Here is a 16,154-nt window from a genome sequence, read left to right as displayed (position 1 = left end):
AACGCTAAGGACGCCCTGTCGTCCCGCGACCGAAAAAAATATGATCGGGGAGGATGAAAGTAAATTTTGGGACGGATTTGGGTCGAGAGTTGAAAGAAAAATAGCCTTTACATTAGAATGAACGGTGATGAAAATGACTACACGTTTTGTGTAGCGCCCCATTATTATTAAACCTCCGTATCAACATAAACACACACTGTATGTTTCAAATACACACTGTATGCGCCCGATCCGTCCCGCACGTACACGTACACACACACACACACACACACACACAAACACACACACACACACATAACATATACCGCTGGCCACTGATCTCAGGACAGCTGCAGCATCAACGGGGAATTATTCCCAAGTCAATGAGGTCAACTTTCTAGTATTAACGTCATCAGTTAGCTAACGTTAGACTGTTTGATGTTAACGATAACGTTACCAGTTAGCTAACATTAGACTGTTTGATGTTAACGGTAACGTTACCAGTTAGCTAACGTTAGACTGTTTGATGTTAACGGTAACGTTACAGTTAGTTAACGTTAGACTGTTTGATGTTAACGGTAACGTTACCAGTTAGCTAACGTTAGACTGTTTGATGTTAACGGTAACGTTACAGTTAGTTAACGTTAGACTGTTTGATGTTAACGGTAACGTTACCAGTTAGCTAACGTTAGACTGTTTGATGTTAACGGTAACGTTACAGTTAGTTAACGTTAGACTGTTTGATGTTAACGGTAACGTTACAGTTAGTTAATGTTAGACTGTTTGATGTTAACGGTAACGTTACCAGTTAGCTAACGTTAGACTGTCTGATGTTAATGATAACGTTACCAGTTAGCTAACGTTAGACTGTTTGATGTTAACGGTAACGTTACCAGTTAGCTAACGTTAGACTGTCTGATGTTAATGATAACGTTACCAGTTAGCTAACGTTAGACTGTCTGATGTTAATGGTAACGTTACCAGTTAGCTAACGTTAGACTGTTTGATGTTAATGATAACGTTACCAGTTAGCTAACGTTAGACTGTTTGATGTTAACGATAACGTTACAGTTAGCTAACGTTAGACTGTTTGATTTTAACGGTAATGGTAACGTTACCGTTAGCTAACGTTAGACTATTTGATGTTAACGATAACGTTACCCGTTAGCTAACGTTAGACTGTTTGATGTTAACGGTAACGTTACAGTTAGCTAACGTTAGACTGTTTGATGTTAACGATAACGTTACCAGTTAGCTAACGTTAGACTGTTTGATGTTAACGATAACGTTACCAGTTAGCTAACGTTAGACTGTTTGATGTTAACGATAACGTTACAGTTAGCTAACGTTAGACTGTTTGATTTTAACTAACGTTAGACTGTTTGACGTTAACGATAACGTTACCAGTTAGCTAACGTTAGACTGTTTGATGTTAACGATAACGTTACCAGTTAGTTAACATTAGACTGTTTGATGTTAACGGTAACGTTACCAGTTAGCTAACGTTAGACTGTTTGATGTTAACAGTAACGCTACCCGTTAGTTAACGTTAGACTGTTTGATGTTAACGGTAACGTTACAGTTAGTTAACGTTAGACTGTTTGATGTTAACGGTAACGTTACAGTTAGTTAACGTTAGACTGTTTGATGTTAACGGTAACATTACAGTTAGTTAACGTTAGACTGTTTGATGTTAACGGTAACGTTACCAGTTAGCTAAAGTTAGACTGTTTGATGTTAACGATAACGTTACCAGTTAGCTAACGTTAGACTGTTTGATGTTAACGATAACGTTACAGTTAGCTAACGTTAGACTGTTTGATGTTAACGGTAACGTTACCAGTTAGCTAACGTTAGACTGTTTGATGTTAACGGTAACATTACCAGTTAGCTAACGTTAGACTGTTTGATGTTAACAGTAACATTATAGTTAGTTAACGTTAGACTGTTTGATGTTAACGGTAACGTTACCAGTTAGCTAACGTTAGACTGTTTGATGTTAACGGTAACGTTACAGTAAGTTAACGTTAGACTGTTTGATGTTAACGGTAACGTTACCGTCAACGCTCGCTAACGAGCCGGCAGCTGATGTTTGCAATTACAGTGAGTGAGCTGACGATAACGTTACGTTAACGAGGAGTCAAAACTCCATCACAGCTCGAATCATGTTACTGATGTTAACCACTTATTTACCTACTGACTCTTCTCTTCAACCCCTTTGGGTAACAAGACTGCAATGAATGAGTTTGTTTTTATGCAAATAACCACTACAGATGAGAATAACAAAGTACAGTACAGTACTGTGTAGGCTACAGTACCCTCCCACACCCCAAAAACAGGGCTCCCCCGGAAGCTACGGTGTCATTTGAACACTGTAATTTACCATTTATAGAATTTCATTTAAAATATATAGAACATTGAATTACATCAGATATAAAATGTTATTCCTTCATTTAGCGCAGATTTAAAAAGTGGCAGATAAAATTTCTGAGTGGCAGACAAAAATATATATTTACCTGCCGGGAAAATTTTCCTCACTGTCACATCCCTACCAATGACCATTACAGGCATCGTACAGTACCTTCGGTACTGTACGATGCCTGGTAAAATAGATTAATGTAAGAAACAGGAATATGTGTCAATGCTACATATTTAAATTTTCTTTGACTAAGCATTTAATAATAAGTATTTGTCTTTATTCACTCTTTATTTGCTTAAAGCTATTATGAGGAACTTGAAGGAATGAGGAACTTTGTGTTCATTTTGGAGCTCCCTCTTGACAAAAGGAGTAGTGTTTCCGAGCACCAGAGTCCCTTTGAAAAAACCTCTCATTTGACTGCAGCAGGGTCTGACAGTCTGTCCCGTGCAGTCCTGGTTCTGGCTCTCCCGTGCCTCCCTCCCCTCCAGCGGGCCCACCGATACGGCTTGGGCCTCCAGCAGCGTGGTTTCGGTGTTGCCTCCCAGTGGGTACCGGCGGAGCGGCTCTGCTCTGCTCCTGGCCAGAGGAGGAGCTGCTGCTGTTGGGCGGAGCTCTCCACCTTCCGCCGGAGCTCCGACTGCAGGTCGAAGGCGGCAGTGAAGCCGGATCTGGGTCTGTCCGCAGTGGGCTGGTCGCTGCTGGAGGCTTGAGTCTAAGCTGAAGGAGTTTCTGGTGAACATGCCGTAAATCGTTTCTTCTGATTTCCGGGGAATCAGACCCGATGACGAGCTTTAAGAATAACTATAACATTCTAGCTGATGGTCTCGTTTACTGATGTAGGTCATATAGAGGCATCAATATTAAATTGAGACCTTTTCCTAACCAGTTAGATGTTCCTTGTAGTAACTTTATATTGCATATTCCTCCGTTCCTACCACCATGAGCAAACACTAGAGTGAGCAAAAATGTATTGTTCGAAAGTGAGAGGAAAAAAAAATCGGAGTGTATAGCAAGACTTTAAGAGTCTCTGCAGATTGTTGGCTGTGAAGGAGGTTTTGCTGTAGGGGGTTTTTAGTACACAGTCATTTTTTCTCTATTCCTTTATTTCTGCCTTTTTGTCTTACTCAGTTTTTTTTCTGTCTTCTGTTTGTTGGATTGTTTTACTCTTTCTTCAGTCATGCTGTCTCCGTTTCCCTTCCTTGTGTTCTGAGACATTATGAAAAACATAGAATTGAAGCGCAGTATCACTGAACAGCTGATGCTGATATTGTCATTTGTATTAGATTGCTTACTTGATAAATGATTGTGGCCTTGTTTGCCAGGGGCGATTAGGACCTTAGCTATTTGTACTGTACAGTCAACATGACGTTTCCCTAATTGTAAGACAAATGATGCTTCCACAAACACAAATAGAGCCAAAAAGGAGGAATTCAGAGAGTAAATGCAAAACTGTGTGAGAAGGGATGATAAACAATCTCAACATTCAGCTAGTGTGTTTCTTGAGGGCTGCAATATGAAGGTACTAAAACTAAAAGAAAGTGATTCCAGAGAGGTTTCTAGAGTTTGGACTTTTCTCATTTTCACCTTCAGCTCGTTGTGTAGCATTCAGTTGTTCCTCGGCCCCGTTAAGCACACTGTGTGGAAAAATAGTGATCAAGTTCAGCTCATCTACATTTGTCAAGCTACACATGGCTGCCAGTAGAGGGGGCTCATGATTAATAGAAGGGTTTTTTTTATGTTTGTGTCAAATTCCCGCTGAATTGAGGATACTTGAAGGGGCCGCACCAGTGTTTAGATTTAGCCTCCATTCAAGTGCGCTTTGCCATTTTGCTTAACTGTTGTAATCAAATCAGTGCTTACCGTACGTCCACAGCAAAAGCAATTATCTTAATTGAATTAGCAGAGAGATGCATCACTGTTTCCTGTTTGCAATATTTGTCCTCCCCTTTCACAGAAAATTAGTGACATGAGTTTATCTCATTAGAACGATTGTAGCTTAATAAAGGGCTACAACTGACGATTATTTTCATTGTTGAATAATCTATTGATTATTTTCTTGATTAATCTGTTGATTATTTTCTTGATTAATCGATGAGTTGTTTGGTCTATAAAACGTCAGAAAATGGTGAAAAATGTCGATCAGTTTCCCAAAGCCCAAGATGACGTCCTCAAATGTCTTGTTTTGTCCACAACTCAAAGATATTCAGTTTACTGTCATAGAGGAGGAAAGAAACCAGAAAATATTCACATTTAAGAAGCTAGAATCAGGGACCTTTCACTTTTTTTTTCTTAGAAAATGACTCAAACCAATTAATCGATTATCAAAATAGTTGGAGATTTATTTAATAGCTGCCTTTGCTCCTTCAAATCACATAGTCTTAAAAATGAATGAGTTATTAAATGATAGATTGTTGTAATAAAGCGACAGATTACATTCTAATCCCTGGTCAAGACCAGTGTTCCTGATAGCCACATACCCTGGCCCTGACAGTACTTTCCTGTATGCATCCCAGACCAGGCAGTGAATAGTGGGACTCATATTACAGCTCATATTGCTTAGTCACGATGGCTCAGACCAGCAGACATTGTCTTTACGTCAGAAGTGGTGTCAGTGAGAGCCGTCCTTAAACCCAAGTCCCATGAGGCAAGTAAAGAGGTGACTAGCAGAGAGATAAACAGACAGACATGGAAACAAGACAAGAGTGGAGAGGTGTGAGGATGTTCGATAAGCCATTATCACTCCTTTTGGAGGACATCGGGCCCTTTTCTTTCAGTCACCGCTCTCTCATCACGGCCATCCTTTATTCCTTTTGTCTGTTTAATCTTTTAGAGCCAAACATTTGGTATGCTAGCTATGGGAAGATACAGGCTGACACTGACTGATGTGCTGCTAATGCCTGCTTTGTTTTATCCAATGACTCCTCATTTATCAGGAGCTCTACAGCTATTGTGCGCTGTTGGCCCAACACAGCATTAAACATGGTGACCAGAATAACCACACGAACATAGATAAGGAACCTCGGTGTGCATTTCTTCCATTTCTAGCAGCCATTTTTTTTTCTTTTTGTTAGCTTTCATTCTTCTGTACGCTATCTGCTCCATGTGCCTACTTTGTATCTGTGCCTTTTGTTGAATTCACTCAGCCTTTTATCTGTCTTGAATCCCACGCTCTTTGTCTCTGTCTCCTTCTTTCTCTCTCTGTCTCAGCAGATCCGTTCCTTGTTTTTGCAGGAGAGGCGCTCGGCGTCATGCAAGGTCCATCTGCTGCGACGCACCATCAGCGTTCCAGTGGAAACCCAGTTCCCCGAGTTCCACAGCCAGCTGTCCACTGAGAGCGGTGAGTAGCCTGAGGACATACCTCTGCAGTAATCAGGACACACACACACACACACACACACACACACACACACACACAAACACACACACACATCCACAACACATTCTCACTCCCAACTCGTCAAATACCGCCGCTTGGTCAGCGCCCCTCGGCATCGGAGACCGACGCACGGGGTACCCCTCTTGTGTTACTTTTGGACGGACCAGGAACGGCGTGTCAATACATGCTCCTTACATGCATAGTGGACTTTCAAAATAAACTTCTGCTTTCACAGGAAGTTAGGTTTAGCCAACACAACCACTTAGTTCAGGTTAGGAAACGGTCGTGGTTGGCGTTAACTTCGCTGACTAACAACTCACGTGGCTCACAGGACTGACGATACTAACGACTCCTGTGGCTCACAGGACTAACGATACTAACGACTCCTGTGGCTCACAGGACTAACGATACTAAAGATTCACTTGACTCACAGGACTGATGATACTAACGACTCACATGGCTCAAGGGACTGATGATACTAACGACTCACATGGCTCACAGGACTGATGATACTAAAGATTCAAGTGGCTCACAGGACTGATGATACTAACGACTCACGTGGCTCACAGGACTAACGATACTAAAGATTCACGTGGCTCACAGGACTAACGATACTAAAGATTCAAGTGGCTCACAGGACTGATGATACTAACGACTCACGTGGCTCACAGGACTAACGATACTAAAGATTCACGTGGCTCACAGGACTAACGATACTAAAGATTCAAGTGGCTCACAGGACTGATGATACTAACGACTCACGTGGCTCACAGGACTGATGATACTAACGACTCACATGGCTCACAGGACTGATGATACTAACGACTCACATGGCTCACAGGACTAACGATACTAAAGATTCACGTGGCTCACAGGACTAACGATACTAAAGATTCAAGTGGCTCACAGGACTGATGATACTAACGACTCACATGGCTCACAGGACTAACGATACTAAAGATTCACGTGGCTCACAGGACTAACGATACTAAAGATTGAAGTGGCTCACAGGACTGATGATACTAACGACTCACGTGGCTCACAGGACTGATGATACTAACGACTCACATGGCTCACAGGACTGATGATACTAACGACTCACGTGGCTCACAGGACTGATGATACTAACGACTGACAGCGGGTTCCTGGTTGAAAGTCTTGTGTTTGTTTGACCCATCCACCACCCCTCCCTCCCACCCTTAGCAGACTCTCTATTAATACTACGTTACTTGCTCCGACCGTAGAATAACACCGTGGGTGGGTTTACATTGGAGTTAGTTGAAAGCCCGGTTCGTCACACACTGTCTCTAAAGGGTGGCTCCGTGCGTTGGTCTCCGATGCCGAGGGGCACTGCCCAATCGGCGGAATTTAATGAGTAGGGAGTGAGACCAGGTTGTCCAGACACTGGAAATAGTTAAATGACTTTCCCTCAAACCATTAAATTGAATGATTTAATAACCTAGACATCAAATATTTAACACTTGTTCAACATGGTTATGGACATATAAAATCTAATTTATTATTAAGACTCTGGAGACTGAGGAGAAGTTTGGTTTTGGCTTTTACAAGCTTCTATATCCAAGACTACTAAATAGTCAAACTTAAGCAGTCATATTGAGATGCTTGTTCTATACAAAGGTCAGATGTAACTGAAGAGAAGCACTTCTTTCTGTTCTTCAGTGACATAACCAGTCAAACACTCACACATGCAAGTGAGCCTTGCATTGCTCGCATGCCTGGGTGAGCCTTCTCTTCTACCTCATATCCACTAGATGGAGATCTTGCTGCTTCGTAGCACTTCATCCTGACCACTAAGACAGATACTGAGAAATGTGTTGGTCTCTTTCCAACGACATATGGCATGTTGCACTTTCCCTGTTGCTTTTATAATGCTTGTAACATACCATTACTTTCTGGATGTCCCAGTATATGTCTGTGGGCTAGATGGAGCAGCTCAGTAGGAACTGTGAGGATGAACACACCGAATCAGTCAAAATGAGACACTAGGTGGCACTGAGGTTTGACATTCAGGTATCTGTCTCCCACAGTGACCGTTGCTGGGTTGTCAGCTGGCATGCAACCTAATATAACCCACCTTTAAATCACTGTGTGCAATGGTTATTATGTTTAAGTGCTTTTTCATGATGGCATTATTTACATTATTGTACAGTACAGAACGTTAAGTTTGGGTTTTATTAAGTGTAGTCATTTCCTGAGGTGCTGTTGCTCCTCTACAGTGTCCCTGAGACAGTGTTACTGGACAGCATAAAGGTTGTATCATTTCTGGTTTAGCAATGTTGTGTAAGCATTTTTTAACCAAGATTCTTGCATGGTTCTGTTACCGCAGTGACTTTAGTGATGCTTTGTGCTGGGATCAGAATCATACTTTCTGCAGACAGTCTGAACAAATCTTTGTTACAAGCATCCTCCGGGTCTGATTGTATAGAAGTCTATGAGAAAATGAGCCTACTTCTCACTTGATTTATTACCTCAGTAAACATTGTAAACATGAGTTTATGGTCTCAATCTCTAGTTTCAAGTCTTCTTCAATACAGCATGATGTTCATTTAGTAAATGATGGTCCCATTTAGAATCAAATAGACCATAAAGCAGGGGATGCTTTAGGGCGGGGCTACCTTGTGATTGACAGGTTGCTACCACGGCGTTGTCGGACTGGGAGTTGTCTGCGTTTTCATCTTTGAACTTTAAACATTTAGCAGTGTGTTTTCACTTCACCAAAGTTAATTGTAATATTTTGGTTGCCTAAAAATGTCTTATTCAGCATTCGATTGTCCTTAGCTCCACCCTCTAGTGTCACTTCTGGTTGCAAATAGCCGACGGCCAAAATGCCAAACTTGAGCCTTCAAAACGGCAATTTACCAACTAGTGGGTGACCTCACGGTGACCATGTCCACTGGCAAAAACACTGTTTGTTTTTTCCTACCAACCCCATTTAGTTCAGTGTTAAAGGAATACTTCCTCCAAAACATGTATGTATATATCAGTTTCTCACCCTGTCTTACCTTGAATTCTTGGAGGAAACTCTGTTTCTCTTGCATGCCTCCACAGTGAACGGAGAATCAAAAAACGGGGTAAAGCAGTCAAGTCAAGTCAATTTTATTTGTATAGCCCAAAATCACAAATATGCCACAGTGGGCTTTACAAACTGTACAGGATACGACACCCTCTGTCCTTTACAGTACGACCCTCTCATTGGATAAGATAAATCTCCCCCCCAAAAAAAACTTTTAACAGAGAAAAAAAAATAGAAGAAACCAGTCGTATGCTGCTCACTACTTCCTAAAACCTTATCGTTGATACACTTCTGCCTAAACAGTCACAGTCTTTTTAAATAGTAAGGTTTTTAGCGAAGATGCATGTGTTTGGGGAAGTAAATGAGATTTGGATTAAACTACACCAGTTGTGTGAGAGTTTAACTGATTATTTGATATAGTTTTGCTGTTGTTCGGCCCCATTTATTTCAATTCATCAAGACTTTTCTCAATTTTTTGATACTCTGTTTGCCGTGGAGGCGTGAGAGAAAACAGTTTTCTTCAAGAATTCAAGGCAACACAGGGTGAGTAACTAGTATACAAATGGTCATTTTGTGGGTGATGTATTCCTTTAACAATAAAAATTTAACTTTGAGCACTTTATTTACAAATGTATTATTAATCCCTTAGTTGACATGACTAAATATATTTAGAAGAATATTTATTCCTCAGGTTATAGGTTCTTTTAGTTAAATTATGTCATGTTATTCTATACATTATTATTTGTAGCCCAGAAGCATTAAATGCCTCCAGTTTTCTTCTTTTTTTGCTCTTTGTTTTGTCTCTTTATCATACCCTTTATCTCCTAAGTGAAGTTGCATTCTTCTTGAGTATGCTGAGGGTGAGATGATGAGACAAGCTGAGATGCCCTTCTGTTTCCTCAAAGTTATGGCAGTTACCCAGCATTCTTCTCATAGCACACATTTGACTTTAAAATACAAGGACTATTTTTTTTGCTGCAATTTTTCTAAATCACACAGGAAATCAGAGGAGAGTTCTGAAATACGTGCCAACGGTGTTGTAACAGCTGATGACATGATGAGAGTAGGACATACAAACGCATCATTACACTGGATCTGTGATTAGGTTGATATTGTTTATCTGAGAGGAGACAGAGGCTAAAAGAATAAACACAGTCTGCCATCTAGTTCACTAATTACAGGGTACCTTTGCAACTCTGCCAAATTACATTCTGAAACTTTTTCCATGATGATGATGTAAGATCATTTCTGAATTGCTGATTCAGATTTCCATAGTCAAGCCACACTTTTCTGCCTGTTAGCCAGAATAGATTACAATACATTAATATATCACTGTGGTAGTTATTATGTCAGCCATTTAAACATAATTCCATATAAGCTGTTCTGTCACCTTTTGAGGTATTTAGCTAAATTAATATTTCACAAATTAATAGTCAGAAGGCATGAAACTTTCTATGTGTATCAACTGCTTGTTTGCACATTACTGTTGTCATTAGTGGTCTTGGGTGAGATACTGTTAGAGCTTCATTAAAACACACTTAACAAATTCACTGATATTTCACAGGAACAAAAACAAGTGTTTTTCTCTTTGAATATCATAATAACAGAACGGTTGTAATTTATCCCTGAAAACCAAACAGTAATACATGTTCTAGTCCCCTCTTCAGTGTCTAACCTTTAAAGTAATGTGTGTGTGTGTGCACCTGTACAGTTTTCAAATCATATTCCACAACACACAAACACTAAATTATTCATTGGCGTAGGCCCCACCTGCTCTTGTCCTTGTGTGACACAGGCTCCAAATAAGCAGCACGATGAATAAAAACTACACCTAGATGAATAGGAATCCACAGCAAATCAGAGAGCGCTCTCATCTCGTCTCATCCTCCGACTGAATAGCGAGCGAGAGAATATCCTCTATTCTTTTGAACTCTTCGAGGTTTTGGCACAAACATGCTAGAGATGGAGAGCGCTGTTACGCTCCCATCTGAACAGCTGAGCTTAATTTTACTGAGGTTAAAGTTATTTTTTTCTGGATGCTGCTTTGGAAAAGTTTCGGTTCTTTAAAGACGCTAGGGCATACGCTGCCCTATTTTCCAGTTTTTACTTTCTCCATAAATATTTTCACTGTAGCTGCAACACTTTAGATAGGATTAAATAGAACTGGATAACTGACCAAAGGCAGTTGAATGATTCGTTCATGCCTTGTAGCCCAGATACTGCCTCGCATGTATTTTAGGCATCTTCACATTCCCTGTGATGTTTAATTTAACAAAGTCCTGCTCGCCTCCATCTCTCTCCTCAGAGTGTAGAATTACAATTAGCTATCATTAGCCAGAATGGTATTTGTTGACTCCAGTCTATCCTGCCAGCACACCACTAAGAAATATATTGTTTTTATATTCATATTCATTCATTTATGTCTGTCCACCGTTTTTTATGCACATTTTAAATTTGCACCTAAAAATGTGGAAACGCAGAAAATTGGAAAAAAATGGAATATCGCAAAAAAATGTACGCTTGCCAAAGGTGAAACAGTTGGTGTATTGATAAAAGCAAAATGCGACAAAGTGTAATGGAAACGGATTTATCAACTAAGTGATGAGGTGCATGAAGTCATGTGACTTCAATGTCCACTGACTGAATAATAGCAGCGTATTTATAGTCTCCTCATCGCTCCACACAGATCTGATGTAACCTTCCTCACATTAATACATGAAGCAAACAGAAATGTCACATTTACATCCAGTTTTCTATATTGTTTTTCACCGTTTGAGGTAAATTACGTCATCTTTACGTTGCGCCCTCTTCTTCTGCAATGGTTCTCCAACTGCAGAATTTGCGCCACCTACTGCTTATCTCGATCAGCCAACTCCTAACAATTGCATAAGAGTAGTGGATGGAAACATTTCTTTTGCCAGTTTTCCCAAAATTCAGGTAAAGTTTGCGATACATTTGGATGGAAACCTGGCTAATGTCTTATTGTCTTACAGTTTTAACAAAGACTAACTCAAAAGATCTCAAATAAGGAGCTATAACTGTGATACAAGAACAACAAGAACCTGTGATAGTTGAGACAAAATGTTTTCAAGGTAGAGGCAGCCTGGGCTAGGGATGTGATTAGTAGTCCATTAATCGATTAGTCGATCAGCAGAGATTTCACTGGCAACTATAATCCAAGAATCTTTTTGTTCACTTTTCAAGTAAAAATCCTGAACATCCTCTGGGTCCAGCATCTCAAACTGAAGAATTTCTCCCTTTTATAGACTAGAAACAACCTGCTCTGTAAGCTCGCTGGCTCAAAATGGGGGGCAGCAGCCCCCACATTGCGCACCTCGGCACTGGCCCTTGCTTACTCTGCAGCAGAATACTGTGCCCCTGTTTGGTCCAGGTCACCCCATACACACCATGTGGACACCCAGCTCAACACAACCATGCGAATCATAAGCGGGACTATTCGTTCAACACCACTCCCCTGGCTCCTTGTCCTATCCAATATAACCCCCCCACATATCCGGCGAGTAGCATCTACTCAAAGGATGCTTCAAAAGGTCAAAGACTCTCCCCATCTACCAATCCATGCAGACATCTTCAACCCACCCACTGCCCGTCTTCCATCTAGACGACCGATATGGAAGAATACCCCACCAGCCGACTTCACCACCCAATCAGCTTGGGAAAAGGAATGGGAGCCCAAGGATGTCCCAAACAAACATCTGGTGTCAGACCCCACCCAACAGGTCCCTGGCACCAACCTGCCAAGGATACAGTGGTCAACTCTTAATAGATTCAGGTCCGGACATGGCCCCTGCTTGGCCAGCCTTCACAAATGGGGCAGCAGCCCAAGCCCATTGTGTGCCTGTGCAGAGGTGCAAACAATGGAACACATCATTGAAGCTTGCCCGCTCCACAGTCTAAAAGGAGGGTTAGTCACCCTCCATACAGCAGACCAGGAGGCAACTGCATGGCTCAAGGACTTTGCATTCGCTAAATAAAATAAATATAGACTGAACAATTGATTTTTAATTCCAATTATTAGTTGCAGTTCCAACGTTAAGTTTCCGCACAAGCTGTCAGTTCAGGTCGACAAAAGCAGCATGTGCTGTTTTGTGTGCCAAATTGAAATGTGAGTAGAATCCTTGCCAAGCCAGCACTACCCGGTCAGAGTCCACCCATTGTTAATATCCAGGCTGCAGCACTATACAAGTTCCTAAATTCCTCTGGCATGTTAATGTTTTCCAAAGTGATGTTTCTAAGTTCTCTTTATGATGAGAAGAAAATATGCTGAGAGTGTAAAATTGATCAAAGTGGAAACATTCAGCACTGCCACAACCCTCTCCACCCATATCTCTCTCTCTCTCTCTCTCTCTCTCACTCTCTCTCTCACTCTCTCTCACTCTCTCTCTCTCTCTCTCTCTCCACCACCACATTGTGGAAACTACTCCTCTCTCCTCCCTCCCATTCTGTGCTCTGTTATTCTCTCTCTCTCTCTCTCTCTCCAGAGAGCGGCTCAGTCAGACAGATGTAACACAGCGGTAGAAGCCTTGAGCTGAGCTGGCAGGCTGCAGGGGCCCAGACCAGAGCCAGCAGCTCTGACTGGAGTGAACAGCAGAGAGGGGACGGCAGTGGCGGCAGCAGTAGAAATAAAACAGTAGCTGTAGTAGTTGCAGTTCAGTTACAGAGCCGACGGCGCCTCAGGATATGGGTGCGTTGATCTGGGCGCTCATCACACTGTGAATTTAACATGGACCCTGACACCAGCACCCAGCCAGAGGCTCAGCATGGTGAGTGAGATCCGAAGCGCCAGGGTGGGGGGGGAAGATAAGAAATGATGCGAGCGATTCTGTGGAGAAATTTGAAGAGCATGTCGGTGAATAAGGGAGTCGGGTCACATGGTTTTCCTGTTAGCTCGCTACTATGACCAGGCTCTCCATTTGGCTCTTAAGCTGTTGACTAGGGCCTCTGTGGTCAGATGAATAGGACTTCAGTCTGTTCTGTTTGGAATGGGTCGAGGGGTGAGGGGTGTTACATGGCAATGTGATGAAATCAACAGCCTGCTAACGACATTTTGCTCTAATGGCCTTTCTGTCCTTACTTTAACAGCGTTAGAAAGTTTTGTTGTGGCTAAGAAAGTTCAAAATTGCATGTTGAATGATGTCTCTCTTCAGTCCGTCTTCTGTCTCGCTGTTTTGGTGCGAGCTTCGTGGAGCAGGAAGCTCTCCTCTCGCTCTTTTGAATGGAATAATTAACTGGCATATGTGAGGGCCGTGGGTGTACCATTTCTGTTCCAAAGCAGCAAGATAATGTTATGGTTACGTGAATCTGTATATGCTGTGTAGTGGTCGCACCATGTGGGTGTTTGTGTGAGAGACACAGAGCGGCACAAAAGAATGAAAGTGGGAGAGGGAGAGAGACAGGGAGAGACAGAAAGAGACAGAAAGAGACAGAGTTATGTACACAAATAAATCCAGGGGGATCTGGACTGCACTGAAGGCCAGTGAGAGTGCTCACTCTTTCTCTTCCCCCTCATTTTCCGCTGCCTCGTTTTTTTTTGTCGCCACTGCTCCAAATGTTAGAGCCTAAACTAGAAAGTTAAAAGGCAGAAAAAGTGGAGTGTTATATAAACTGGGCCAGAAAAGATGTTTTGTCTTCATGGCCGATGGGAAGGACTCTGCTGTGCCGCTGATGAAGAATGCGGTTAACAGAATGAGTCAACAGAGAACATATTTCCGAGAGACAGAAGTTTGTCTTCGCCAGCGTCTAAAGCCACATTGCTTTATGCACTGGGCTGCCTGCCATGACGGAGAAGGGGAGAAAGGAAAGAGAACCGCTAAACACAAAACTTCACCGTTTTTATCCGTCTCCAGAGATTTGGGACTTCTCTTAACAACCCAACTGAAATAAGTGAGAACACTGAGCATTTTCTCCCCTTCACAGTGAGGTTTCTCTACATAAAATGTCAACTTCATACAGTGATTGACTACTGTCTGCTCTCGACCAGTCAGCCGGCCTCTCTCAATGCCCACAGCCTCAGAAGATCCCTCCTAAAGGTTCAATATAAATAGAAAAGTCAGAGTAGAAAGGGCAATTATCTGATATCATCTGATTACATTCTCACCTCAGGCAAGCCTCAGGAATAGTTCACGCTTCCTGAGGCTCGTAGGCATTCATTTTCACTCTCTCTCACATGCATGCGCACAGACACCATTACTGTTTGTAGCAAATCCGAGTCGATCCTTGCTGTGCATTTTTCTCTGCGTGTTATTTTCATATATTACACATTGCTTTGTGTATTTCTCATATATAGTAGTAGGTGTTGATCTGCTGTCTGCATCTAGCTGATCATTACAGCACAGGCACTGTAACCGTATCGCCCTATTTCCTCTTTCTATCTAAGTAATGCTGGACATCCTCTCCTACTGTTCACTACTTTAGATCAGTGGATCTCAACCTTTTTCCTCTAAGGGACTCTCTTATTGAGTAACGAGCCCTGACTAAGTAACATTTTATGGATATCTCATATTATATTCAGTGCACAACAATAACAGTACAGAACAACTGATTACTGACTATTCAATTAACCCACATAGTGAACGCAGTAACTGCAGGAAGTTTGTGTAAAACGCGCAATTTGGATGAATTTCTTAACAGATTATTTCCTGTGAATATTGCATCAGAGATGAGTTTTCCTGTTTTTCTTAGGAACTTCTAATTCAAATCTCCATATGATGTATTTTTAATTTTTAACAATCATACCTAATTAAAGCTGCAGTAGGCAGAATGTTTTTGGCATCATTGGGAAAAAATCCCATAATAACCTTCCAGCATATTGTAATTCAAGTGTTCTGAGAGAAAACTAGACTTCTGCTCCTCCTCATGGCTCTGTTTTCAGGCTTTAGAACATCTAGCCTGTGATGGGAGACTTTCACAGGTCATTTCAGAGAGAGAGCGTTCCTATTGGCTGTTCATTCAACGGAGGCAACTGTCTCTCGCCAACTCTGATCAAACGGTCAAACTAGGCAGCGCTGATCAAATATGAATCAATATTCTGTTACTGTAATGTCTATTTCTCTCCTCAGATGTTCTCAGAATCATATTGTAGTGTACTGTTTAGCTGTAAAATGAGAGAGTTTGCTCAGGCTGGTGCGCGGTGCTTAGTATTTCTGTTTTCAACATAGCTGCTGGGTCACAAAATTTCTCATTTTACAGCTAAACAGTACACTACACTTCTCCGCACTTTGTTGCCATAGCCGGGCCGGCCATGTGTGCTTTTAGTGCCTTTTCGTGCATGTGAGCGTGCCCCACTGGCTAGCTCACGGCAGCCGCTCTGCCCTGCTCTCATACGG

General features: G+C 41.8%; 1 protein-coding gene across 7 annotated transcripts in view; it reads left to right on the top strand.

The window, feature by feature from the left end:
• Positions 1-16,154, top strand: part of dab2ipb (DAB2 interacting protein b) — a 232,381-nt gene that overhangs the window by 28,432 nt on the left and 187,795 nt on the right. For 3 of the 7 annotated variants that reach the window (XM_074616864.1, XM_074616863.1, XM_074616867.1), the window contains exon 3: positions 5,609-5,735. In XM_074616864.1, the coding sequence (XP_074472965.1) occupies positions 5,609-5,735 (127 nt within the window). Of the gene's footprint in view, positions 1-5,608; positions 5,736-13,310; positions 13,593-16,154 lie in introns of those variants that run through there. The other 4 variants (XM_074616866.1, XM_074616865.1, XM_074616872.1 and 1 more) reach the window with 2 other exon arrangements.

This window comes from Sebastes fasciatus, chromosome 19 (genome assembly GCF_043250625.1).
Source record: "Sebastes fasciatus isolate fSebFas1 chromosome 19, fSebFas1.pri, whole genome shotgun sequence".
Lineage (NCBI taxonomy): Eukaryota > Metazoa > Chordata > Actinopteri > Perciformes > Sebastidae > Sebastes > Sebastes fasciatus.
Note: the sequence above shows the minus strand (reverse complement) of the source record. Positions and strands in the feature narration are given on the sequence as shown.